Source organism: Barbus barbus (genome assembly GCF_936440315.1).
Source record: "Barbus barbus genome assembly, chromosome: 49".
In the NCBI taxonomy this organism is placed as follows: domain Eukaryota; kingdom Metazoa; phylum Chordata; class Actinopteri; order Cypriniformes; family Cyprinidae; genus Barbus; species Barbus barbus.
In genome coordinates, this window is record NC_136727.1 from 4880828 (window position 1) to 4907465 (window position 26638).

At 36.9% G+C, this 26638-nt stretch overlaps 1 protein-coding gene across 1 annotated transcript; it reads left to right on the plus strand.

Moving 5' to 3' along the window:
- The first annotated feature begins 970 nt into the window (after nucleotides 1-970).
- Nucleotides 971-25795, plus strand: LOC306867211 (helicase ARIP4-like). The gene is made up of 22 exons (XM_079412800.1): nucleotides 971-1175; nucleotides 6376-6554; nucleotides 7346-7604; nucleotides 9542-9654; nucleotides 9742-9855; nucleotides 11949-12181; nucleotides 12270-12452; nucleotides 12546-12679; nucleotides 16535-16731; nucleotides 16821-17163; nucleotides 18096-18273; nucleotides 18358-18579; nucleotides 19561-19679; nucleotides 19837-19946; nucleotides 20673-20772; nucleotides 20851-21056; nucleotides 21137-21312; nucleotides 21688-21884; nucleotides 21957-22135; nucleotides 22223-22312; nucleotides 22406-22495; nucleotides 23349-25795. The coding sequence occupies exons 2-22, from the start codon at nucleotides 6428-6430 to the stop codon at nucleotides 24287-24289; spliced, it is 4311 nt and encodes a 1436-aa protein (XP_079268926.1). The 5' UTR covers nucleotides 971-1175; nucleotides 6376-6427; the 3' UTR covers nucleotides 24290-25795.
- Nucleotides 25796-26638: the final 843 nt, after the last annotated feature.

Below are 26638 nucleotides of genomic sequence, written 5' to 3' on the forward strand. Positions count from 1 at the left end.
TTTATATATATTGTTATATTGAAATAATTTTTAATGCATTAAAATATTAGAATTTACTATTCATATTTTCTAAAATATATATTTAAAAACGATAAACTATCATAAAGATATATGCTAAATGAAAAATTTTAAAGTAAGGCTTTGTATACAAAGTATGATAATTAATGAAAATATATGTATCATTACATTATAAATTACAAAGTAATATAATATTGCAGTAAAACAGTCTAAAATAGATAACTACAGGCTTGTATAGAAAAATATGATACATTAATCAAAGCATATATTATTATCTTCTCGACTAAATAATATTTATAATCAAGTAAAAAGTGAAAGTCGTCTAAATGGATTTAGGGTATTTACACAACCTTTTCTTGAACTTTGCTGTGTTATAACATGCTATAAACTGCTTCTAATTATATAACATGCAGTAAATTAATTTGATTTGAATGCAACAACATATTTTACACATATATCATAAACGGCAATATTTTAAATTGTCTAATAATATTTTAATTCAACAAATTAAACGGATATAGGCACCTAAAATCCTTTAATGAATGTAAATATTATTATATTATTTAAAAGCCATGTTTATTTTATTCCATAAACATGGCTGTTTTATAACATACAACACAGTCTATAATGAAATCTATGTTTATTATGTAATGAATTACATAACCGTATAGCTTAACCTGTCATATATAACATGTCACATATAGGCTACTATTTTATATGTATGCAATAATTTAATATTATACTTAAACCATCAAAATGCATGCATAATATAAAGGCACATCCCAAAAAGCGAACTAAAAAGATGAAAGTACAGGCTTCCTGATTGAAACGATGTAGGCCCCGACGGTCTTGTCTTGAACTTCTTTTGTAAGTCATCTGTCTGGATTATTCCAGGCATTTATACAACACGCCACCTTGTTGTATTTACTTTTATGCAACCCTGAGTGATTATGAAACGCTCAGTGACACTCAGCCCCCCGGACCTTAAGGAGAGCGGAACCTTCAGAGCGAGTCTGTGCGCCTCGGGGGACGTTTGAGGTCGCTGCTCCTGCTCAATTCATAGATAAAATAAAAGAATCAGGCAGTACTACAATATTAATATTAGTAATTTAATGAATCACAGCGCTGCCGAGGGATCCTAACAGGGGTGTAAAAAGGTAAGACGCAGATTTACCGTCACACACGCTCGTTTAAACGGCGATAATGTGTTTTATTAGTTATATTTGAGCTCAGTTAGAGCGGAAGCTAACGTCAACAAAAGAGAGCATCGCACGCCCGTGCTAATTCGCTAACGGCTAGCGCGCTCGGGAGGCTTCAAATAATGATGTGTTTTATACACAACGCACAAAAGACAGTAGAAAACATCTGTATATGTGTGTCTAAAGTGGTGTGGGGGTCGTATCGCGGATCTTAGGTGAGTTTTCCGGCTGGTTGTTCATCTGTTAGCAGCGCCGCTAGTCACCAAGTACAGTTATGTAAATGCGCCTCGTTCATTTTGGTCCACAAAAGCGCTTTAAAACACTTTTATATGATGATATAATGAAAATATGACAATGTACTTCTAGTGTAGTGATATATGATGGGGGTTTGTGTTTTTGTTTGATGATTGCGGGCTTGTGGCGAGTTCAGGTGCAGAATAATCTACTTGAGCTTTAGTTACATTTTACACACAATCTCTCTCATAATGGAAAAGATTAGATTTATTAAAGTTTAATATGTTTCTGTTCTTGTTTTCTATGTAAATAACACTCGTAGAGTCGAGGTCAGTGGGTTTATAATGGTGGAATGCTTTGTGTGGAATTGTATTTCCATTTATTTATTTATATATATATATATATATATATATATATATATATGTATGTGTGTGTGTGTGTGTGTGTAAAATTACATATACGTATATAATAATTACAAATGTATATCACACACACCTCTAGATGATTAATAGATAAAATGTAACTAATAAAATGTGTAAAAATGTCAATTTTATATATGTATGTGTGTGTAAAACTATATAAGATGAGAAAAATTATAAGATAAATTAAAACTATATAACTATGTACAATTACTATAATATTACGTTTAGACATTTATTAGACTTTTATCCAAAGCAACTTAAAAATGAGGACAATAGAAGCAATTAAAATCAACAAAAGAGCAAATGAAATAGTATGTCAAATAAATTATGCATGTATATTTGTGTATATATTTATATAAAGTTATACACAAAGTTCTGTGTGTATTATAAATGGCATCAAAATAAATCATAAAATAGTCTTTATGACTTGGAATCTGAAGACTTATGTTTGTGTAATTCTATTATTTTATTGTATAAAGTTATGAATCATAAACAGAAAAAGCATTATAAAAATAGTCTGTATGAAGACTGAAGGTTTGAGTCATGTAGGCCACGTTTATGATTTGGTGCTTCATGGTGCTTTTTTTGTCATTTTATGGCTTGACAGCATCCAGCCTCATTCGCTTTCATTGTACGGACAAAATCATCCAGGATAACGGCATAATTCCTCTCTTTTGTGTTTCACGGGAGACTGAAAAATGATACGGGTTTATGAAGACAGTTGGAGATCTCGCTTAAAGTTTCCGTCTGTACCAAAGGAAAAGTGCATGCGGGCTGATGAGGCAGGTGCGGGGTGGAGCGGATGAGTGTGTGTTTTGGAACAGGCTGTGCTGTACTGTGTGAATGTGTCAGTGTGTCACGGGCAGCGTGGCCTACATTCACACCGCTCGCTGACTTCTCTTATATAACCCGCGCTTATGTAAGAAGCCTGATCCTCTCGCTCCCTCCTCTGTTTTTTTCTTCTTCTAGTTCTTTCTGTTTCTTCTCTTTACACTTTTCTTTTTTTTGCTTGCTCTTTGTTCTCCTATTGCTGAACTGTGGTTTTTGTTGTATTATTGCTCCGATTTTTGATTACAGCTGAGAATCTCCTATTTTAAAGTGAATTACACCAACTCTGAATTCTCTGTTAACTTTGTGTTTAGTTTTGTATTTAAAATTTTGCATTCCCCCTCATAGCTGAAAAGTAAACATGGCAGCCAGTATGTTTTTTTTTTTCTTTTTTAGCTTATACTGATATAAATTCACAAGTTTGGGGCCAGTTCTCTATTGCCATTGAAATATTTGCATACATTGATCTTGTATGTCCATATACTTTGTTGCGATTAAAAAAAAAAAAAAAGTTTTTTTAGATTTTATAAATGTTGTATCTTGCTAACATAGATTTTTGTCAAATGTTCCAAATGAATTATGATAGTCTTGAAAGCATATATAGTAAGAATTATAATAATTTCTATCTTGTTGCACAATGCACATTTTCTTTTTCTTTAAGAAATAATTTCAGTGAACAAAATTCAGGGCTCTAGACTGCGACCATTTTTTGAGTGTGCGAGTTAAAATTTGACATGGTCGCATTTGTGTGAGTGCATGGTCTGCACTGCTCCAAAGCGTCTGCTTCATACAGCGCACGCTGAAGAGCCGCGCACATTGTAGCAGGGAGTCAGATTTCACTTATCACGTGAAGAGAGGCGTTTTCAGTGCGAGGGCTTTGTGGGTAGAGCCTGGTTTACGCGAAGGTACGTGCAGCGGACTGAGCGCAACGGAAGATTTGGTTTTCAAACTAAAGTAAAAGACCACTTCTTAAACCAGAGAAGGTGAACATGTTGGAATTCTTGTATAAAAACAAACATGCAAGTCCTTTCAGTGACAGCCAGTTTAGTTTTACTTTTTGTTTTGAAAAGCTTGGTATCTTTGCTGTTTACCTCACGTTACACTATGGAGGCTTTCCTTAGTTTTTTAAAATATTATTATTTATTTGATTCCTCAGTGTTTGCTAAACATTCTGTAATGTATTAGTCGGTATATAATACAGCATGTGATGTGTCCTATGCCATGCCTCGTCTTATTCGTTTTTGTTAATGTTATGTAAGCTAGTTTGGCATTGTAACGTACCATTATTATTGTTGTGCTTTTTAATTAAGAATAACAATGAATCCTTTTGTTTTAGTCTTAAAAAGTGAAAGGTGTATAGATGTAAGCAAAACAGACAATTATCTTTTCTTGTAAAAGGTGACACTAAGATCGCAAATTTTAAAGGAAAGGAAAAGGAACTCCTGTTCACAATTTAAATCACAAATAATACTGATACAAAAGAACGGGTGGAATGTTGAACACTTGCGTTACCATATAACTATAAACTATGATAAAAGTTCATCAGCATGCATTGATTAATCAAATGTTGTAGCAAAAAAATAATTGCGACCAAATTGTGCTCGTGCGACCAAGTTTGTCGCAAAAGTGTGACCAGTGGGAAGAACGAATCTAGAGCCCTGAAATAATATTGTAAAGAAAACAGAATAGTTAATGAAATATATATTTATATATAGCAAATATAAAACTTTGCAAAAAAAAAATGAAAATTTAACATTTTGTGCCCAACTTAATGCAACATTTTACTCAGTTATGTTTACTCAACATTAGCTGCAGTTTGTAAGTTTTGCCTCTTTGTCGCCATCTATGTTTGAAAACCTGGGATAGCAGTTACTTGCAGAATTATCACAATTGGGGTTGTGAGTCGGCACGCCTCCAGCGCGGATGAATCTAATGTTTTGAGGAGTATATGTGTGGCTGTCAGTCACCACACCGGTGTGGATATTACTGTACTTCGCAATCACAGATTCTAGCTTAAGTCTTGGAATATATGACCCAAATAAGAATTTATCGTATATTGTCACCCAAAAAGCAAACTGTGCTCCCTTCGAACTGGTTTTCTTTAAATGCAAATCTTGTGTAATCCCAGGCTATCTGTAATCAGAAGCACATTTAAAACTGGAATTTAATTTAATTCGTTACAATCCGCCATCAAAATGATACGTTTAATTATTCTAGCTGCTGTGAGAAAAGCCTAAACGATCTGCAGGTTCCTCACGTGCGATAGCCAAGTATCTGGGACAACTTCTTTGTTTACAGACGTGACGTAATGATTCATTGCCAGGCTCGAATTTCCCGTGAAAACCTACCCGTACCACTCAGAAAACATTATTATAATGGCGCTTTTCCACTGCGTGCTACGACTCGGCTCGGTTCAGAACGGCACGGCTCAGTTCGGCTCGGGTTGCGTTTCCACTGCAGTTTAGTACCGCTTTAGAGTGGGCGGGATTATTCACGTCGTTATAGTTGCTGTGACTCCTGACAAACTTTTTAATTCTGCATCGCTCCATTAAGCTCTCGCTGGATCTGTTCCTCGGCTATCATGAGAGGATTGTCTGTACTTCCTCAACAGACAACGAAACAGCCACTTATGGTTGTTAAAAAAGGCGCACTCATTCAAAACAGTTGTGTTCGGTCATTCACTGGATGTGCTGATTTAAATCTAGCTGGTCTGTTGTGTCTCGTGCCTCAAGTTCAATGACGTAGGCAGTGACGATTCTCTCCGGCCAATCAGTGATCAGCAGAGTTTACACATCACGTTTTGGTAACGGTACGGCTCGCTTGGAACCTCGGTCGAGGTGGTACTAAAAAAAGTACCAGGTACTGTACCCAGTGGAAAACCCCCAAAAGTGTGCCGTACTGAACTGTATCATGCCGTACTATGCAGTGGAAAAGCGCCATAAAATAACCGTTGTGAATTGGGCTAAAGTAAGGCGATAGTTTTGAACACTGGCTGGTTATGTACTTTCTCAAATATTGATTTCGGATCATTTTTAACCAAAAAAAAGTTACGGACTGCAGCTTATTAACAAAATAAATTCTGAAATAAATTTAAATTGTAAGTAACCGTCACATTTTTTAAATTCATTGACAAGGCAATTAATAGAAAATGATATACAACAGAAAGGTAACAGTTCTGTTATCAGATGGCGACAATATCAAAATGTTGAAATATATATTATACTCTAAGATTTTTTAGAAATAAGTATTTTACATCTGCAGAGGCTGCATTTATTTGGTCAAAAATGCAGTCGAAACAGTAAATCATGTAAAATTAATATTACAGTTCAAAATGGCTGTTTTTTTAATAATGCAATTTATTCCTGTGATGCAGCGCTGAATTGTCAGCATCTTTACTCCACTCTTCAGTAACGCATGATTCATGATTAATGTTAATGTTGAAAACAGTTGTGCCGCTTCATATTTTTGTGAAAACCTTAAAATATTTTTATTTCGGGATTATTTGACTAATAGAAAGTTCAATGGAAAAGCATTTATTTGAAATAGAAATCTTTTGTAAACTTAATGTCTTTCCTGTCACTTTTAATCAAATAATGCATCCTTGCTAAAGAAAATAATCTTCTCAAAAAATATTTTGCCAACCTCAAACTTTCTGTTCACTGTTTGTTCTCCAGGTGGTTTGAATGAAGATGTTTAAGTAATGCTCTTGGAGACCCAGGGGACGCCATGTCAGAAGAGGCGATCTCAGGGAGCGACCTGGAGCCAAGCCTTAACAGCGAGGAGGAAGAGGAGATGGAGGAGGAGGAGGAAGAGGATGGAGAGAACGATGGGGATGATGAGGAAGACGCAGGTGGTGAGCACCTTTTTCAATTCACACCACCATCTTTCTCAACCAAACCCCTGTTTGATTTTGTAGTTGCATTGATTAAGATTAGGGTTGGGAATCGAAAATCAATTCCAATTCCAGAATCGGGTACTTAAGGTCAGGAATCAGATACTTGTTGTAAAATTAATATTTAAATTCCACCTATCAATTCCTGTGAGCGCATCTTTTATTTTTAGGTGGTGAAAGGGGCTGTTAAAAATGTATTTGTCTTTGAATCATTCATTCAAGAGATTCATTCAAAAACACTGATTCATCCAGTAATGAAACAAGTAAATCTTGAGTGAGTCATTGAATCATTCCATGAGATTTTGTTTAGTTGTCTAATATTTTTTTCTTCAGAATTGTGAGGGAACTACAACCTCCATTTAAAAAAAAAAAAAAAAGTCTCAATTTATACAGAATCATGCAGTTCTGTTTTGCACACAAACAGCTCTTAATCGAGTCCAGCTTTTATGGAGCCGGCTTATTTTTGTTCATAGTACTCAGCAGCAATTAATTGTTTAGCAAAAAGAGAGACAGAATAAATATGCCTGATAACTAAATGATTGACTTCATTTTTTTTAACCACTTTGGAATCGATAAGCAGAATCGGAATCTGAATTGGAATTGATCAATTTCAAACGATACCCAACTCTAAATAAGACATGTTTACATGAGGATGAAAGCATCAGGCTTCTGTCTGGCGTCGTTGCTCATGTGTGCGCTCTGCTTTCAGTCTATGAATCAATTATTGATCGCTTGGTATTTCCTCTCAACAGACCAGCTTGAGAGCCTGGAGGCTGACGATCAAAGAGATCCGACCAGCCTGGCATCTACCTCACCGATGTCTAGAGACTCCAGCCCTGAGCCCACCTCCCGGCCGCCCTCCCAGCCCTCGTCCACCTCACGGACGTCATCACGGCCCGGCTCTCAACCCCCATCCAGCCCAGACAGCCGCAGCAACACGTCTGCCAACAGCAACACCAAGAAGAAGTTGTCCAAAACCTCTAAACCTGCTCACTTGAGGAGGAACATCCGGTACGGAGCTTCGTTTAATGATAATGCATTACTTCCTGTGTGCTTATTTTTTAGTGGCAGTTCTAGAAGTGTTGTTTTTTTTGTTTTTTTACAATTTTGTCAAAGCTCTATAAGCCATGAATCAAAGCAACCAGCTGCGAAGTGAATCACAACACTACAAACTTTGATTTGAAGCAATAAAGTAATAAAGCAATAAAGACAAAATATAAAGGTACAAGAAAGAACTACAATCCCTTGAATCATTAATTGAATTAAAATCAATGGTGAAATATAAACTACTCATTTAAAGTTGTTTTATCTGTAGAAACAATATATTTTCAGACCAGACAATACAGAAAAAACATTGTTTTTTCAGTTTTGAGTTTTTCGGTTATTTGGCTTTTCGAAACGTCTAGTTTCGGACTAGTGGAAAGAAAAAGTTTTATACACTTTTGAAGTGTTATTTTATAATGTTATTTTATTATATACTTTAACTGTGTCTGTGTAGTGCTGAGCAATGATTAATCGTGATTAATCGCATCCAAAATAAAAGTTTTAGTTTATATAATGTGTATGTACTGTGTATATTTATGTATATTTAAAGGCACATACAGTATATATTTTGAAAATATTTACATGTATTTGTATGTATTTATATTCATATAATTTTAAATATTAAATATTATAAAGGAAGAAATATAACTATAAAAATATAAATATAAAATAACATATTTTCTTAAATATATACATGCGTGTGTATTTATTTATTTATTTATATATACATAACATTTATATATACATAACAAATATGCACAGTGTACACACATTATGTGCACAACTTTTATTTTGGATGCGATTAATCGCGATTAATTGTTGCACTGCAATGCAATTACAATGCATATATTTAAAGGGTGTTTTATCTAAAAAAAAAAAGTTTTTCTGCCACTTCAGTAGCATTTACACAAACCAAAATGTACAGTTTTATTCCCATCTATATTCTGAAGGATTTTACTGTGGGGTAGGGGTGGGCGATATGGAAAAAATATCATATAACGTTTCTTTTTTAGAAATCACGATTTTATCATGATTCTTTGTCATGTTGGTTTTACTATTTTGGTTTTACAAGTTGTCTGAGCATTACAGCCAAACTAGAAAGACAAAGCCTTTCAAGGTAAAAAAAAAAAAAAAAAAGACATGGCAGATATTTAGGCCAAAGTGGGCGAAGATGAAAATCTTTGTCATTATTTTATCTTTCTTATTAAAAAATAAGAACAAAGATACACATAATATACAAATAAAACGGTGTTTTATTTTCAGGTACAATAGGTGTATTTAGCAGGAGCATTCAATGAAATTGAATGAACAAATATAAAAATAAAACAAGTTTTTCAAAAACTTGACTAAAAAAAAAAAGTTTTACAGTCAAGAATAGTGAGTGATTTTTCTCTTTGCTTTTTGTTTTAACGTTAAATTAATAGTTCCCCCAAAAATAAATATTCTGTCATCTGTCTGTCAATTCTGTCATAATGTTGTATTTTTATACCATCATTTACTCAAAAGTTGTTTTAAACCTGAATGAGTTTCTTTCTTCTGCTGAATATAAATGCTATTTTGAAGAAGGTGGAAAACCAAACAGTTGCTGGTCCTCAGTGACTTCCATACGATTTTTCTTTCCTACGATCAAATTCAATGTGGACCAGCAACTGTTTGGTTACCCTCATTCTTCAAAATATCTTCTTTTGGGTTCAGCACAAGAAATTAATAGAGGTTTGGGACAACACGTGAGTGAGTAAATGATGACAGAAATTAAATTTTAGGGTGAACTATCCCTTTAATGACAGTCGACAGCACGTTTAGTGTCCTGTCTCTTTAAGACCTGTGAAGCATTACGCGTATCACACTTATAATTACAATCATTTGTCTCCCTGCTAATTGCATCTCTCCCCTCCAACATGCAGGAAAGTTCTTAAGGAGCACCAGCTGGAAGCAGGAACCAAAGCCGCCCAGCAGGAGGAGCTCGAGCGAAGGCGGCGTCTCGAACAGCAGCGGAAAGACTTCCCCCTTCACGCAGGTGAGAGTCGCCTCTGCCACCCGCTGCTCCTCTGCAGAATTGTTGGTATTGTAATTAGTTAATTTGTTGCGTTGTCGCCGTTGTCAGATCTATCTACTGCAGCGCCAGGTCCCAAACAAGAAGTGATCTGTCTGGACAGCAGCGGAGACGAGGGCGAGGCTAAAGAAGCTCCGCCCCCTCAGCTGCCTGCCCACAGAGATGGTAACGTCAAGTATTCGTTCTAGTACAGTATTATTTATTTACATTATTGCATTAAATTATATACATTATCATTAAATATTTATTATTATTTACATATGTTTCATTATTAAATTATATATTTTAGAAACAAAATAGCCTTGATGCTGGCATGGCGTTAAAAAGTGAATAAATATATGTTAGGAAAAAAAAATATTTTTAAACATAATTTACACATGATTTTTGGTAAATTATATTATGTGCATATCATAATTATTTAAAATGTTTAATAGTAACTAACATTATAAATAACATGTATTTTAGTAAACATTGGTTGTACACATTTAAAATGTATTTTAATGTTTGATAACAATAAATATTTGTAAATAATGAAATAGTATTATTATTTATATATTTTTACTAAGCATTTTTAACATTTTAAACATTTATTCTTATTTTTAATTAATTTTAACATTAACAATAAATATATGTAAATAATAAAATATTTATACATTGTTTAATTTTATTGTATAATTTTTTTTGTTCAATTTTATGCCTGTATGTGTGTGTGTGTGTGTGTGTAAAATATAATGTTGTACATGTTTGTTGTCACGCGCTGAAGATGACGAGTGAAGCATTTGATAGCTGGTTTATAATCAATGGGATTTAACTCATCATTTATCTCATATGGAATACGGTTCGTTATTTATACATCATAACGTCAATATTACGACTTATAGGCTGTCTGCAGATAATGTCCCGAATGCACGTGTCATGAACGTGTCTGAGCGGCTCTGAATTAACTCCTTTTGTGGACGCGGTCTTCACGCAACAACACGCAGAAACACGGCAACTAAACTCTAAAAATTCACAGCGTTTAATTATAATGGTGTTCTCATTTTAATGTTATATATATATATATTAGCTTAAACCGGCTGAAATATTTTGAAATCACTTATACCCGGCCTGATCGAAAAAATCCAGTCTTTCACTCTGTCTTGTTAAAGATTTAAATCCTTTTTATTAAAAGCTTCTTTCTTTCTTCAGACTCTTATTTACAACATTATCTTAATAGGCTGTATATTAACTTATTGGGAGAAAACCGGTAGTTCTATGTGAAATCAGACACTGAGCACCCCCATATAGCCAAAAAGGCATGATCATAACACCCCGCGAATATTTGATTGTGAGATTGGGAGTCGAATCGGGCTCCTCCTATCGAATCGTCGGCTATTCGGGGTCACCCCTAATAGATAGAATCAGAATGAGCTTTATTGGCCAAGTATGTTTACACATACAAGGAATTTGTTGTAGTGACAGAAGCTCCACAGTGCAACAGAAAGACAGCGACAGGACACAGATAATAAAAGAATAATATCTAAATAGGCAATGTACAAAGCAGCAAAAACGCAATATATAATATAGACAACTATGTATGTACAGGTCAAGTATGTGCAAATTAGAAATGAGAAAAAATTAAATAAATAAGTGTGGTGAATGGATAATGCATTAGTTGTGTGTTCCTCGTTTATTGTTGAGTGTTCATGAGATGGATTGCCTGAGGGAAGAAACTGTTCCTGTGTCTGGTCGTTCTGGTGCTCAGAGCTCAGAGACCAGACGGTAACAGTTCAAAGAGGGAGTGTGCTGGATGTGAGGGGTCCAGAGTGATTTTACCAGCCCTTTTGCTCACTCTGGATGAGTACAGTTCTTGGAGAGTGGGGAGGGTTGTACCAATGATTCGCTCAGCAGTCCGGACTACCCTCTGTAGTCTTCTGAGGTCAGATTTGGTAGCTGAGCTGAACCAGACAGTTACTGAAGTGCAGAGGATGGATTCAATGATGGCGGAGTAGAACTGTTTCAGCAGCTCCCGTGACAGGTTGAACTTCCTCAGCTGGCGAAGAAAGTACAATAGATAGATATGAAAAAACAACACAAATATTATTTACTTTATATACATATATGTATTTATTATTCGTTATTTTTTTATCAAGTTTTATGTGTATATTTTGCTTCTTAAACTGTATGTGTGTGTATATGTAATTTAATAATTAAAAAAAAAAAAAAAGATAGATAGATTTGTGGTTTAGGTATCTTGATGTTCATTTGTGTTCCTCCAGATGTGATCGAGTTGAGTTCAGGCGATGAAGACTCCCTGCGGATAAGCAGCGAGGAAGACAACGAGGATCTCTCTGTCACTCCCGGCTCAGAGGAGAGCAGCGGGTCACATGTGAACGACAGCCTCAATCAACCCGACGCCCAGGGAAGAGTGCTGGTCAATATCAACCACCCAGGAGAGGAGGAGGACCTGTTCCTCGCCCCGCAGCTCGCCCGCGCTGTTAAACCACACCAGGTACACACATTTCTGGTATGAAATGGACCGTTTTCTGTTTCACTTGGATGTGGAACCTATTTGTGGACGTCTCTTCCTCTACTTTCAGGTTGGTGGTATTCGTTTCCTGTATGATAACCTGGTGGAGTCTCTAGAGCGCTATAAGAATAGCAGTGGCTTTGGCTGTATTCTGGCTCACAGTATGGGCCTGGGCAAAACCCTACAGGTTATCTCCTTTATCGACGTCCTGCTGCGGCACACTGGAGCCAAAACTGTCCTCGCCATTGTACCTGTGAGTGTCCGAGAACCAGAGACGGCCAGGGATTGTGTTTGTCGCTCTGTCAGAGAGGTCTGAGTCTCATGTCTCCTCTCGTCTCGTCTCCAGGTGAATACACTACAGAACTGGCTGGCTGAGTTTAATCTCTGGCTGCCTGCTGCTGAGTCCCTTCCCCCTGACACGGATCCAGCCCAGGTTTTACCTCGAACCTTTAAGGTTCACATCCTCAATGATGAGCACAAGTATGATCACTGCACTGCCTCTTATTTGCACTCCAAATGTTAATATGGTGAACCAAAGCAAGGGTGAATCTCACGGAAAGAGACAAGAATATGTCTAGGTCATATTACACCCCAAAATCAAAAGAGAGAAGTTTTTATGTTGGTTTTATATTGTGGCATTATTAATTGATAATTAAGCACATTTCTGTCCTCAGTTGTCATTGCCATAATTCCGTTGTCATTAATGTGATAGGAATATATTAATAATGGTTTATCGGTCTGGTCATTAAAGGGATAGTTCACCCTAAAATTTTATTTGTCATTATTTACTCACTCACATGATGTCCCAAACCTGTATTAATTTCTTTCTTGTGCTGAAAACAAAAGATGTTTTGAAAAATTAGGGTAACCAAACAGTTGCAGGTCCACAATGAATTTGATAGTAGGAAAAAAATCCTATGGAAGTCACTGTGGACCAGCAACTGTTTGGTTTTCCATGTTCTTCAAAATAGCATTTATGTTCAGCAGAAGAATGAAACTCATTCAGGTTTAAAACTAATTTTGAGTGACTAAATGATGGTATAAATATAAAACTGACAGAATCGACAGACAGATGACAGAATTAAACAGATATTATGTTGCTTCTCTAATTTTACATGCAAGTATAGCCGAAATCACTGCACAGCTATTGTCTTTATCTTATGTGTATTTGATTTCATCAGACGACGGCTCGATTATCAGGTTTTTTGTGCAATTAACATCTTGGAAGGGAGAGCCGGTTATGTAGCCTAGTCTTAATGGGTCGCGTTTCAGTCACTATTTCATATTCATTCTGTTGTCTGACAACAGAAACAGTAAAATATACCAATGAAAACAGTTTTATTGAGAATTTAGCTGCATCAAAATACAGTATGTGGGCACCGAGAGAGAGGCAAGTCTACAAATCGAAATATAATAAATGTACATTTTGCATGTTCAGAAGAAGAGCTACCCTGTCTGCAAAAATGTAAACAGGTTTGTCTAAGTAAATTGCTCAGTGAAAGAAAGAGAAGTAATGGGAATCTAGTACTTTTTTCATGTGTCTAATAGACATCAACATGTTCTTTGAAAAACATCTATGACCTTTGAAACGTGTCTAGTCTTCATGCTCTATGTTGACTGGTTTCAATAATAATGCACATACATTTGCATAAAGTATCCATATATATTTATTATTATTATTTTATTTTTTTTATTCCAAGGCAATCAATGCTTTATTTAAATTCATTATTTAAGATTACATAGTTAAATTATTATTATAATAAATAGTTATTAAAAATAAGTAAATATGCTAGTAAATTAATTGCAAAATGACAGTATTAACAAATGTGACCCTGGACCTCAAAACCAGTCTTAAGTGTCAATTTTTCAAAATTGAGATTTATAAATGATCTCTGAAAGCTGAATAAATAAACTTTCCGTTGATGTATGGTTTATGTTAGGACAATATTTGGCCGAGATGCAACTATTTGAAAATCTGGAATCTGAAGGTGCAAAAAAATCTAAATATTGAGAAAATCGCCTTTAAAGTTGTCCAAAGTAAGTTCTTAGCATGCATATTACTAATCAGAAATGAAGTTTTTATATATTTATGGTAAGAAATGTACAAAATATCTTCATGGAACATGATCTTTACTTAATATCCTAATGATTTTTGGCATAAAAGAAAAATCTATAATTTTGACCCATACAATGGATTTTTGGCTATTGCTACAAATATACCCCAGCAACTTGAGACTTAATTAAGGTTTTGTGGTCCAGTGTCACAAATAATAATGTCTATTAATTTATTTACATTTATGCTACATTTTATGGTGATTAAAAAAAAAATCATTATATTAAAGTAACAAGAATCACAATCAAGAAACATTATTGAACATTGATTATAAGAAATGTTTAATAATAACTAACAGTGTAAATATTTTTTTGTTATATGTAATTGTACACTCACCACTCATTTTATTAGGTACACCTGTTTAATTGCTTGGTAACACAAATTGCTATTTAGTCAATCACATGGCAGCAACTCATGGCATCTAGATGTGAAGACGACTTGAAGTTCAAACCGAGTATCAGAATGGGGAAGAAATGGGATTTAAGTGACTTTGAACGTGAAATGGTTGTTGGTGCCAGACAGGCTGGTCGGAGTATTTCAAAAACTGCTGATCGAGTGAAGTGAAGTGACATACTGCCAAGTATGGTGACCCATACTCGGAATTCGTGCTCTGCATTTATCCCATCCAACGTGCACACACACAGCAGTGAACACACACACACCGTGAACACACACCCGGAGCAGTGGGCAGCCATTTTATGCTGCAGCGCCCGGGGAGCATTTGGGGTTTCTTTGCCTTGCTCAAGGGACCTCAGTCGTGGTATTGAGGGTGGAGAGAGCGCTGGACATTCACTCCCCCCACCTACAATCCCTGCCGGCCCAAGACACCGAACCCGCAACCTTTGGATTACGAGTCCGACTCTCTAACCATTAGGCCACGACTTCCATCTACTGGGATTTTCACACACAACCATCTCTAGGGTTTACAGAGAATGGTCCAAAAAAGAGAAAATATCCAGTGAGCGGCAGTTGTTGACGAAAATGCCTTGTTGATGTCAGAGGTCAGAGGAGAATGGGCAGACTGGTTAGAGATGATAGAAAGGCAACAGTAACTCAAATAACCACTCGTTACAACCAAGGTACGCAGAATACCTTCTCTGAACGCACAACACGTCGAACCCTGAAGCAGATGAGCTACAGCAGCAGAAGACCACACCGGGTGCCACTCCTGTCAGCTAAGAACAGGAAACGGAGGCTCGCACAGGCTCACCAAAACTGGACAATAGAAGATTGGCTGGTCTGATGAGTCTCGATTTCTGCTGCGACATTCAGATGGTAGGGTCAGAGTTTGGCGTAAAGAACATGAAAGCATGGATCCATCCTGCCTTGTCTCAATGGTTCAGGCTGGTGGTGGTGGTGTAATGGTCTGGGGGATATTTTCTTGGCACACTTTGGGCCCCTTAGTACCAATTGATCATCGTTTAAACGCCACAGCTTACCTGAGTATTGTTGCTGACCATGTCCATCCCTTTATGACTACAGTGTACCCATCTTCTGATGGCTACTTCCAGCACGATAATGCACCATGTCACAAAGCTCAAATCATCTCAGACTGGTTTCTTGAACATAATGAGTTCACTTTACTCAAATGACCTCCACAGTCACCAGATCTCAATCCAATAGAGCACCTTTGGGATGTGGTGGAACGGGAGATTCGCATCATGGATGTGCAGCCGACAAATCTGCAGCAACTGCGTGATGCTATCATGTCAATATGGACCAAAATCTCTGAGGAATGTTTCCAACACCTTGTTGAATCTATGCCACGAAGAATTAAGGCCGTTCTGAAGGCAAAAGGGGGTCCAACCCGGTACTAGCAAGGTGTACCTAATAAAGTGGCCAGTGAGTATATATTAGATATTTATCATAATGATCAATTATTATTATTATTACTAATTAAAAAAATAGTAGATATGAAACTTCCTGACCTGTTACAGTACTGAATTTAGAGAGAAAATGTGCTTTGTTGTCATTAACAATAATGTCACAATGACTAAATGAAACTTGGTCTCAAAAATAGGCTATATATTATGAAAATTATCGAGTTAATTTTTATGTTTTTGTGAGATTTACCCACAAAATGAAAAATATAATCTCTCTCAATATGTTTGGGATCGTTGTTCTTAAAGTGTTTATGCTGGTAATTATTTGAGTGTTAATCGGTAGTTCAGTCGCTTGTAGCATCTGCTGACACATCAATGTATTTCTTGTATCTGGACCAGAACCACAGTGGCCCGGGCCAAGGTGGTGGAGGACTGGACTCGTGACGGCGGGGTGCTGCTAATGGGGTACGAGATGTACCGCCTGCTGTCTCTCAAAAAGAGCTTTGTGACCGGCCGCAAGAGGAAGTCCAAGAAACCTGCGGGACCTGTAATTATTGACCTGGACGAGGAGGACCGTCAGCAGGAGCTCATGAAAGGTCGGTCGGGGATTGCGGGTGGAAAATGTATGGCGTTTACTCTGGTTATGGTCTATAATTAGATTTTGCCTGTCCTCTGTGGTCTTCAGGGATTGAGAGAGCACTGTCGCGGCCCGGGCCGGATGTCGTCATATGTGACGAGGGCCACCGTATCAAAAACTGCCACGCCATCACCTCACAGGCCCTGAAGAATATCCGGTCCCGGCGGCGGGTGGTTCTGACCGGATACCCGCTGCAAAACAACCTGATCGAATACTGGTGCATGGTGGATTTCGTCCGGCCCGATTTCCTCGGTACGCGGCAGGAGTTTAGTAACATGTTTGAGCGGCCCATTCTGAACGGCCAGTGTATAGACAGCACACCGAAGGACGTCCAGCTCATGAGATACAGGAGTCACGTCCTGCACAGTCTGCTGGAGGGCTTCGTGCAGAGGTGAGCTATTATTATTATTAAATATTTATTATTTTTTACATTTTTCTTTAAACTACCATGTACAATTTAACAATTTTTTTTCTATCTCAAGCATTGTACTATTGTAATATTATTTGTTATATCATTATTGTTATTAAAATTATATTTCTTCTGAAAAGTTTATTTACTTGTTATTAATAATAAAATAATATATTATGTCTATTAATATATTACATATTAGTATAATTTGTTCAGATTTATAGTAATTTAAATTTAAAAAACATTGTATAAAAAATATTTATAGTTCACGATTTCTTACTATTATGAATACATATTTATTATTGTTTATTTAATTATTAATGAATATTTGTTAGCTTTTACATGTTTATTATTAAATAAATATTTATTTTATTATCACCGTGGTTATTATGAAATATTTCTTATTGCTTTAATTATAAATTATTATTATTTACTAATTTGTATTATTTGTAGTAGTAGTAATGAATGTTTATTATTTACTCATATGATTGTTATTGGTATTATAGTCATTATTAATCATTTGTTTTCATTTTTATTATTATTATTTATTTTTTATTATTATTATTTAATTCGTAATGTATTTGTTTACATTCATTTATTAATAAATAGTAAATTTTATTATTGTTAAATATTACATTTATTATTATTATTATTATTATTATTATTAAATCTATATTTTTGTTTACAAATGATTGTTTATTCAATATTTAGGCTATGTTTTGTTTGTTTTTTATTGTTATTGAATATTATTGTTTACATGTAGTATTTAATTATTAAATTTATTATATACGCAAAGTGTATTTTCTTGAGAAGCAAAATGTCTTGGAAAATAAGTCTTATTTTTGTTCACAATTTTTGCTTCTCAAGTAAATTGAGACCAAAAAATGAATCTAAACTGTTTTGTCCCTGGCCAGACGAGGTCATGATGTTCTCCGGAATCAGCTGCCGGCAAAGGAGGAGCATGTGATCCTGGTACGACTGTCCCGCCTGCAGAGGGCGCTTTATACTGAGTTCATGAACCGCTTCAGGGAGGCGGGAAACACTGGGTGGCTCGGACTCAACCCGCTTAAAGCTTTCTGTGTTTGCTGCAAGGTACTTATACCCCAGAGACGCACCTGTTTTATGCCTTATATATAGTGGTTGATGTACTTACGACTCCTTTTTGTGATCCTGTAGATCTGGAATCATCCGGACGTTTTGTACGAAGCTCTGCAGAAGGAAAATCTGGCCAATGAGCAGGATCTTGACTTGGATGACCTCAGCTCCACCAGCGGGACCCGCTGCTCCGCTCCGGGAATAAAGGGCAAGTCGTCTGACCTGGCCAACAGCAAGATGGCTGCTATGGGACCCCTGAACCCCTTACAGGAGAAGGCCAACCAAGTCATCACATATGAATGGGTAAAACTGCGCAACTTAGAAATGTGTTTGACACTTTGAATTGAAATGAAACCGAAATGGTGATATGGCTTAGTGCAATTATCAAATCACAAAATGTACAATTTATACACGTTTACCAGTGTTTTCAGTGGCTCAAAGTGGCTTGATTCGCAGTAAATTCTCTTCCCAAATTTGATATGAGTGGCGCTTATAAACCAGCTGTTGTCAACAAAAGCTTTAAGAGCTCTCTGCGGCTTTTGCCAAACTAGAAGCTTGTTGGTATAACTTTTGAAAATACAGAAAATAAGACGGTCAAAAATATTAGTTTATTATAATGTAACAAATTGTACCTTAAACTATATTACTTTTTGTTGTTTTTCAGTTAAATATTTTAGTAGTAATATTTATTCTGTATTAAATGGTAATATTTCTTTATTTAGTTCAAAATATTACCTTTTAAATATTTATACTTTTACAAATGTATATTATTTTCACTAATTATAAAATAATTATTTAACTAAGTATTATTTTTATATTATAGTTGTTTTATATATTTATAGTTTATTTGATTATTATTATTAAAATGTTTGGAAAAAATGTACATCCCTCCAAACAAGCACAGCAAACATCAAGCTTTTTTAATGCATTTTAAATCAATCTCAGTTTTTATCAGAAAAATCACAATTAGTGTTTTTCCCCCAAAACATGCTTCCTAGAACACATTGTTCACTTTCTCATTTGCCTTGCATTTTCTTTTTAATTTATAATGTTAGAAAAAGCAATATTTTTTTACATGACCATTTTATGTCTTGTCTCTTAGAATTAGAAACAGCCGTTTTCTCTACTGTACCTTTAAGACTTCTAAATGTAAATTATGATTGGTCTTTGTCTGCTCCAGGCTGCTGAACTTTGAATCGATTTTAGTTGGAAATGTTGGTGGTCATGATGTAATTTCTGCACGTTATGAACACATTTGAATCCTTTTTGAATCATTTGCTTTAGGCAAAAGACATCATGACTAACTACCAGACGGGTGTTCTGGAGAACTCTGCCAAGATGGTTCTGCTTTTCCACCTGATCGACGAAAGTGTCAAACGAGGAGATAAAATGCTTGTTTTCAGGTGGGAAATGTTTGCAGTTGTTTATGCGTGACGTTATACAGATGTTTGCCTTTTTCTGTAATCTCTCTTTAGGCATCCTGAACTGTCAGTCATGCTGTTATTTTACATTGACCTCAACGCTTACACTGGCTTCATTATCTGTGTGTGATTCTTGCAGTCAGAGTTTATCAACTCTTACGATTATGGAAGATTTCCTGAGTCAGAGGCCCATGCCGATCCAAACAGAAACAGGGATGCATAACTGGGTCCGGAACGTCAATTACTACAGTGAGTTTTCAAACGGCTGCTGATGCCAAGCACCAGGGTTGTTATTGTTAACTAAAACTGAAACGATAAAAAAGTTAATTACTTGAAATAAAATAAACATTAACTCATGTTTATTTAGTTTAACTTGAAGCACTAAAAATAATAAACTAAAACTAATAAATGAAAAACTGTTTTAAAGATAAAAAAAAAGATAAAAATACACTGAAAGCTTCCCCCCTGCAAAGGACCCGCTTCCTAAAATATAAAGGCAGCTATATATTTTATGAAAGAAATGGTAAGTGTGGTTATTAGAATTTTAAAATGAAAATTTAAGTGTGATTGAATTTTAATGTTTAAAAATGTACTTATACTGTGTGAGACAAATAATACATGTGATAAGTTTCCTATTATTTGAATTAATAATAACAAAAATAGTAACTGTAATAATTAGTAATATTCATGTAATGTTCATTTTAAGCATTTTAAGCGAATGTTTAATATATCTGAAAAAATGCATATAATAATTAGCTATTCAAATATTTTAGCAATACAACTTAAAATATATTTTCATAAATAGTTGTCCAAAGAACGTTTGGTTTTTCCGTTTTTTGACGTTTTCTACAGACCCATATTAAACATTTATTAATCATTTTAATTTCTGTGTCCCATAGATCAACTCTGCCCAAAGTTAGTTGTGGTTTAGGGTATTTGTTCTTTATAAATTCAGTTTTTTTTTCTTCTGTGCAGGGTTGGATGGGAGCACATCGGCTTCAGAGAGAGAGAGACTCATCAACCAGTTTAACGACCCAGCGAACAACCAAGCCTGTCTCTTCCTGCTGTCCACCAGGTGAACTTGAGCGCAAAAATATGCCACAAATAGTGAAAAAACTATGAGGTCTGGACTAACAGGCTACTGTATTTGCAGGGCTGGTTGTTTGGGGGTGAATCTGATTGGAGCGAATCGCGTGGTAGTTTTTGACGCATCGTGGAATCCGTGTCACGACGCTCAGGCTGTGTGTCGTGTGTATCGCTACGGCCAGAGCAAGCCTTGCCACATCTATAGGCTGGTGTGTGACTTCACTCTGGAGAAGAAGATCTACGACCGGCAGGTGTCCAAGCAGGGCATGTCTGGTAAGAGAGGGCGGGAAAGTCTGGGATTTTTTTGTCTTTGTGTGAAAACAGTTCTGACGTTATGATTACCTGTTGACCAGATCGAGTCGTGGATGATTTGAACCCTGTCCTCACCTTCACGCGGAAGGAAGTGGAGTCGCTGTTGCACTTTGTGGAGGAGGAGCCTGATTCCAGCCAATCAGAGCTGGTCCCTAGTGAGGAATTGGAAATCGTCATTAAACAATCCTGCCTGTTATATCCACACCTCTTAACCAAGGTAATTGCTCTTTCCACACCAGTTTTAAAATGTTACTATTCCAAACAAAATTCTGGAATGGTAAATTCCATTCCACAAAATTCTGAATCATACAGTTTGAAAGCTTAGCTCATGAATATTGATTAGGCCATTTTGAAATTAATTCCTAAACTCTTTTTGGACCATTTCTAGTGCTTTATTTCTGCAACCATTTTCCAAATCCAAAAATGATGCCCTAAATTTTAATCCTACTATGGCTTAGGCTTAGTTTATGAATATTCATTAGTTTGTATTTACATAGATATGTAAAGGTCATTGCACACTGAGTCCGAAATTTTAATTCCTTCCTAGGTCAATCAGTAACCTATGCTAATATCTGTCTGTTTTCCACACTAGCAACCGTTCCATCACGAATCTCTCCTGATGGACCGCAAGGATTTGAAACTGACCAAAGCGGAAAAGAGAGCAGCCAAGAAAAGTTATGAAGATGAGAAGCGGGCGTCCGTGCCCTATCAGCGGCCCTCTTACGCACATTATTACCCAGCTAGCGACCAGAGACTCACCAATATCCCTGCCTTCAGCCAGAGGAACTGGTGAGTCTACCACAGAAGCCCTTCTGTTTCGAGAGCGTTTAAAATGTTTACTTATCCAAACCTTTCGTTCAGGCGGCCCCCTCCTCATTTAGAAGAGAAGCCAGTTGCAAGCGTAAGGCCAGTTCAGTCCACACCCATTCCTATGATGCCCCGACAGGTAACCATGGGCGTCCCCAGTTCAAGCGCGGGATTCCCGGTCAACTACCTGCAAAAGGCCGGCGTTTATGTGCAGCGCGTTGTCACCACCACTGGTACAGACAGTTCACTTGTAGTGCTTGCAACTTCTTGTTTCATGTTCCCAGTTTGTTTCTTCATGATTTAATATCTTTGCTCTGCAGATATTGTGATCCCAGGTTCCAACAGCAGCACAGATGTCCAAGCCCGGATCGGTGCAGGAGAAAGTATTCACGTTATCAGAGGATCCAAAGGTACCTCAGTTTCAGAAAACTGTTGAGAGCGTTTGCTGTTCACTGGGTGTTGGTAAGGTTTATTCACTTCGTATTCTGTCATTTACACTGCAGGCACGTACATCAGGACCAATGATGGGAGGATATTTGCCATCCGCTCTGGAAAGCCAAGACCACCGGAAGGAGGAGCCACAGCTTCAAGAGGTGTGCTAATTTATTCATTTGTAAATTGGCAGTTCTTCTGGCATAAGCTCAAGGCAAAATTGATCCCATTTTATAGACTTTTAATGTGTTTCAGTCGGATATGGGATATTTAGAGAAGTCTTAAGCTAAGAGTAAGGGTGGGGTTGACCTCGTTGCTATGGATCATGTGAGCATGCTTACTAACTTTGCACACAGTGATTGGCTGATAGGAGAGGGGTCTCTGTCAGAGATTTATTCATAGAAATATTGTAGAGCACGATATTATGTTGCCATATCCAAATAAATGTTTACAAAATGTTAATTGCCACATTCAAATAAAGATTTTAACATGCAGGCTAAGTGTCACTAATTAAACTCATATATGTTCAGCTAATTGTCAGTCTCTTACATGTATGCTTCTTGTAGCGGATGCATATAAACCGCCTTTTAATTAACCGAGTAGAATAATCATGGCTGATAGTAAGACATACAAACGTAAAAGAAAACCAAACTGGACCCAAGAACAGCTGTTACTTCTTGTCCAACTGGTTAATGAAAAGGATATAATCAAAGGAAAATTTGGAGTTGGGATAACCTCCAAACCTTAAAGGTGATACCATTTTAAAGACTCATTATCGTGAAATGTTTCTAAAATGTTTATATTCTGAGGCAGATTGCCGGCAACAGCCATTTTAGGATAGTTGTGAGTTGGTCTTAGTGGCTTAGGAGTCTTCACTACTCCTAACCTTTCACAGATTTAGGACCTAGTTTTAGCACTAAAATGCTTTGTGAAATACTCTTAGAGCAAAAATTTAGGAGATCTTTACCTAGTCTACACCAACATAAACTAACAAAATCTCTCTCTTTCTCACAGAGGAATCCGGACCTCCCTTGCATTCCGTCAGTAACGGTCGTGCATCTCCTCAGGAGCCAAAACGTTTAACCCCAGAGGCTCTGCCTCATCCTTCGCCCCAAGACGGCCCCAGTCTTCTCCGAGAATTCCAGAGTAACAAGGACCCGGTTCCAGCGGGAGAAAACTTGCCATCTTCAGGAACACCCGAACCCTCGGGAGCAGACAGACCCATGCAGAACCCAGTTCGAATCCCAGACCAACACCGGCAGCTCAGCAATGACATTGCGTCGTCTGTGGACATTCAAAGTTTGAAGCGGAAGCTTTTGGAAAGTCGGACATCCAAACCACCTAGCGCCAAACGGACCTCAACATCAACCGGTGTAGCCGGGAGTTACCCGGGATTTCCTTTAAGCAGCGGATTTGGGTTCCCATCCATGGGGCTGAGCCCTGCCTTGCTGGGCGCACTGGGTCACATGACTCCCCCCTCTCTTGGAAGCAGGTCGCACCTCCTACAGCAAGCCGGTCAGGCTCTGGGTGACCTACATGCCATGTTCCCCACTGACCCACTCGGACTTGGCGTGTCCAACAGCACTCTTTCCTCGACCTGCTCGACCAACACCACATCCTCCACCCGTGCTGGACTGCTAGCCCCTTCTTCATCCTCGGTGCCCTCTTCGTCATCATCCTCCACTTCCTCCTCACTCCCACCCTTCCTCATGAACCCTGGCATGGCAAGCATGCTCTCCAGCTTCCCGGTTCCATTTTCCCAGCCGCTGTTCCCTGGGTCCCTACACCCTAGAGGCCTGTCCTCTACGCCAACCCCTGCCTCTACTGCCTCCAATTTCCTCTCTTCCTCTGGCCTGCTGGGGGCAGCGTTCAACCGCCCCGACACGTACCCCTCACTTGCGGAAAACGGCGGGAGCAGCTCGGACGACGATGTCATAGAGGTGATGGGCCAGTGATTGGCTGCCTTGGATTCCGTTGTTCCAAATGGACGAATCCTATTGGATGGAACTGAAATTATATAAATCCAAATGCTGAATATGCATGGAGTTAAGAAAGGCGATTATATATTTTTCTTTACCGGAAGGGACCAGAGCACAGGGCAAACGTGAAGAGCCCTAGTCGTATCTCTCTCGCGAGGGCCTGGACACAGACCTGACGAATTCCCTCGGAGAGAATACCGAACACGAGCTTAAATGTGATTGTCTTTACAGACTGTTTGCATTCGTAAAAGATGACTTTAGAGATACTTAGCCGTTTGCTAGACCTTGTAGCATCACCTGGAATGATAAACAAAAAAACATATGTGACCTTTTTTATTATAATTGTAAGTACTACTATTACTTTTGTAAACGGTGGTCCTACATGAATATTCATATTCGTTTTAAATCGCAGACTGGGCAACGGGGGGAATTCGTAACATTCGAAACAGAACGACAGAAGCCATGCCTAGCATTAGCACCGTCGAGACCTTTTTGCTTTCCTTTGAGAAAAAAAAAACGGCAAGGAAAACCTTAACTCGAATGTATTTTCATGTTAGCCTTTAAAATTTGGTGGAGGGATGTAAGTTTAGTGCGTTTAGTTCGATATTAGCCTTAAAGCAGACAAATGGATCTGTGTTCTCATTCAATTGCGTAGCAAACAAAATCATCCGTTGTTCTCCATTGGGATCATCTTACGAATGTGTAGACTGTTATGCGACCTTACTAGCCGTTGTTTTAAAAAATTTGCGCTTCGGATCATCAGCGCACTCATTCAGTTTCATCCATGTTGGGGCCACAGTCATGACCAAAGTGTTTGTTGGGCCGTTTTGAAGAATTTCGATGTTAAACGTTTGTGTTAATGTTGATTCGCGCTGGTTGACCTGTGACTGACAAATCCCTCAGCCAATAACACTGTTCATTCTCTGTGCCTATTAGAGCTCTTTATTTTGACTCCTCCCACAGTCTGCTTTCTGATTGGCAGATACCCACATCGTGAACTTTGGCCTGAGTCTGCAGACGCTGTTATATAAATACAATGGTGTGCATTTGACATGTGGTTATCTTTTTTTCGTTGTTTGAGTCTTTGTTTTGTAACATCTTACGGCATACCTATGTATTAGTTTTGTTTTCTCTTTTAACTATGTACAAATTTACCAGAAATATTTATTTATAATGCTGAAGAGTAATTCATTTTCATTCTTTTTTTTTTATTTTTATACGTTTTCAACCTTTTTTTAAGAAGGGAAAAAAATCCCTCTAGCCGAGAGACGCAGGGGTTTTTTCCCCATAGGTGAGTTCAAGACCACGATCTGTGAGCGATTCAGCAGTCGGGACCCGCAAACACATGTGATCTCATACAGTTCGCTGTCCCAGGAGGTGTCCACACGTCATCTCATGTTCCCAGCATGGAGAGGAGTACATTCAAATGACATTGTATTTATTAAATATTGTTTTAACATAAACCTGACTCCTCTTGTATTCAAAATAAAAAAAATATATATATGTTAGCAAATATTAATATTAACAACATATGCTTTTATGCAGTTAAATTAAAGTCTGAAATTCAAGAAGAATTTAAATTAAGTCCACCAACTTACGAAAAATCTGCATATATATATATATATAATATTTATTCATATAAAATAGGCATTATAAACGTGATCTGCAAGTTATAGCACAGAAAATAAAGATTTTGCACATTTTAACAGTTTAAATACATGTTGCTTACAATTGAATACATAAATATTTTCAATTGTATAAAATTAAAAGTAATATTTTCAAGTAGAAAATGGTTTTCATACGTGATCTGCAATTGTGTCATTGAACAGGAAAATTAGTCAAAATTAACAAAAACTAATCTGCCATTTAGAAATATTGCTCCTTGCGATTTTTATACTGTAGTAATGTTATATTTTAATTTATGTATAATAATATACAAGGTTTCAAGTGAAAGTTTTCATAAAGATCTACAATTGTTTAAATAAACAGGAAGTTAAACAGGTTTTGTGCAACATTTAAACATAACTATGATTTGTCATTTGTTGCTTAAGATATCACCATATTTAATATTAATAAACATTCATTCAAAATAAAAATGCATAAATGTTTTCTCATGATCTGCAATGGTTTAATTGAACAGAAAAGGGCGCACTAGCACTGATCAACGCAAAACCAATTAGAAATGCATAGGCATCAAAGCAATAAATAATTTAATAAATCTTTGATCCTGGCATTTAAGAAAAATAGTTGCCTTCAGTCATTTCCAAAGATATCTGCACCAAAAATTAGCAGTGAACATTAATTATAATTATTGATGCTGTGTGA

Excerpts from the sequence above, each read along its gene's own strand:
- LOC306867211 (XM_079412800.1), top strand. The coding sequence starts at position 6,428 with ATGTCAGAAGAGGCGATCTCAGGGAGCGACCTGGAGCCAAGCCTTAAC. Across the intron at positions 22,136-22,222 it reads GCGCGTTGTCACCACCACTG|ATATTGTGATCCCAGGTTCC; the intron begins GTACAGACAGTT and ends TTTGCTCTGCAG. Across the intron at positions 22,313-22,405 it reads CGTTATCAGAGGATCCAAAG|GCACGTACATCAGGACCAAT; the intron begins GTACCTCAGTTT and ends TTTACACTGCAG.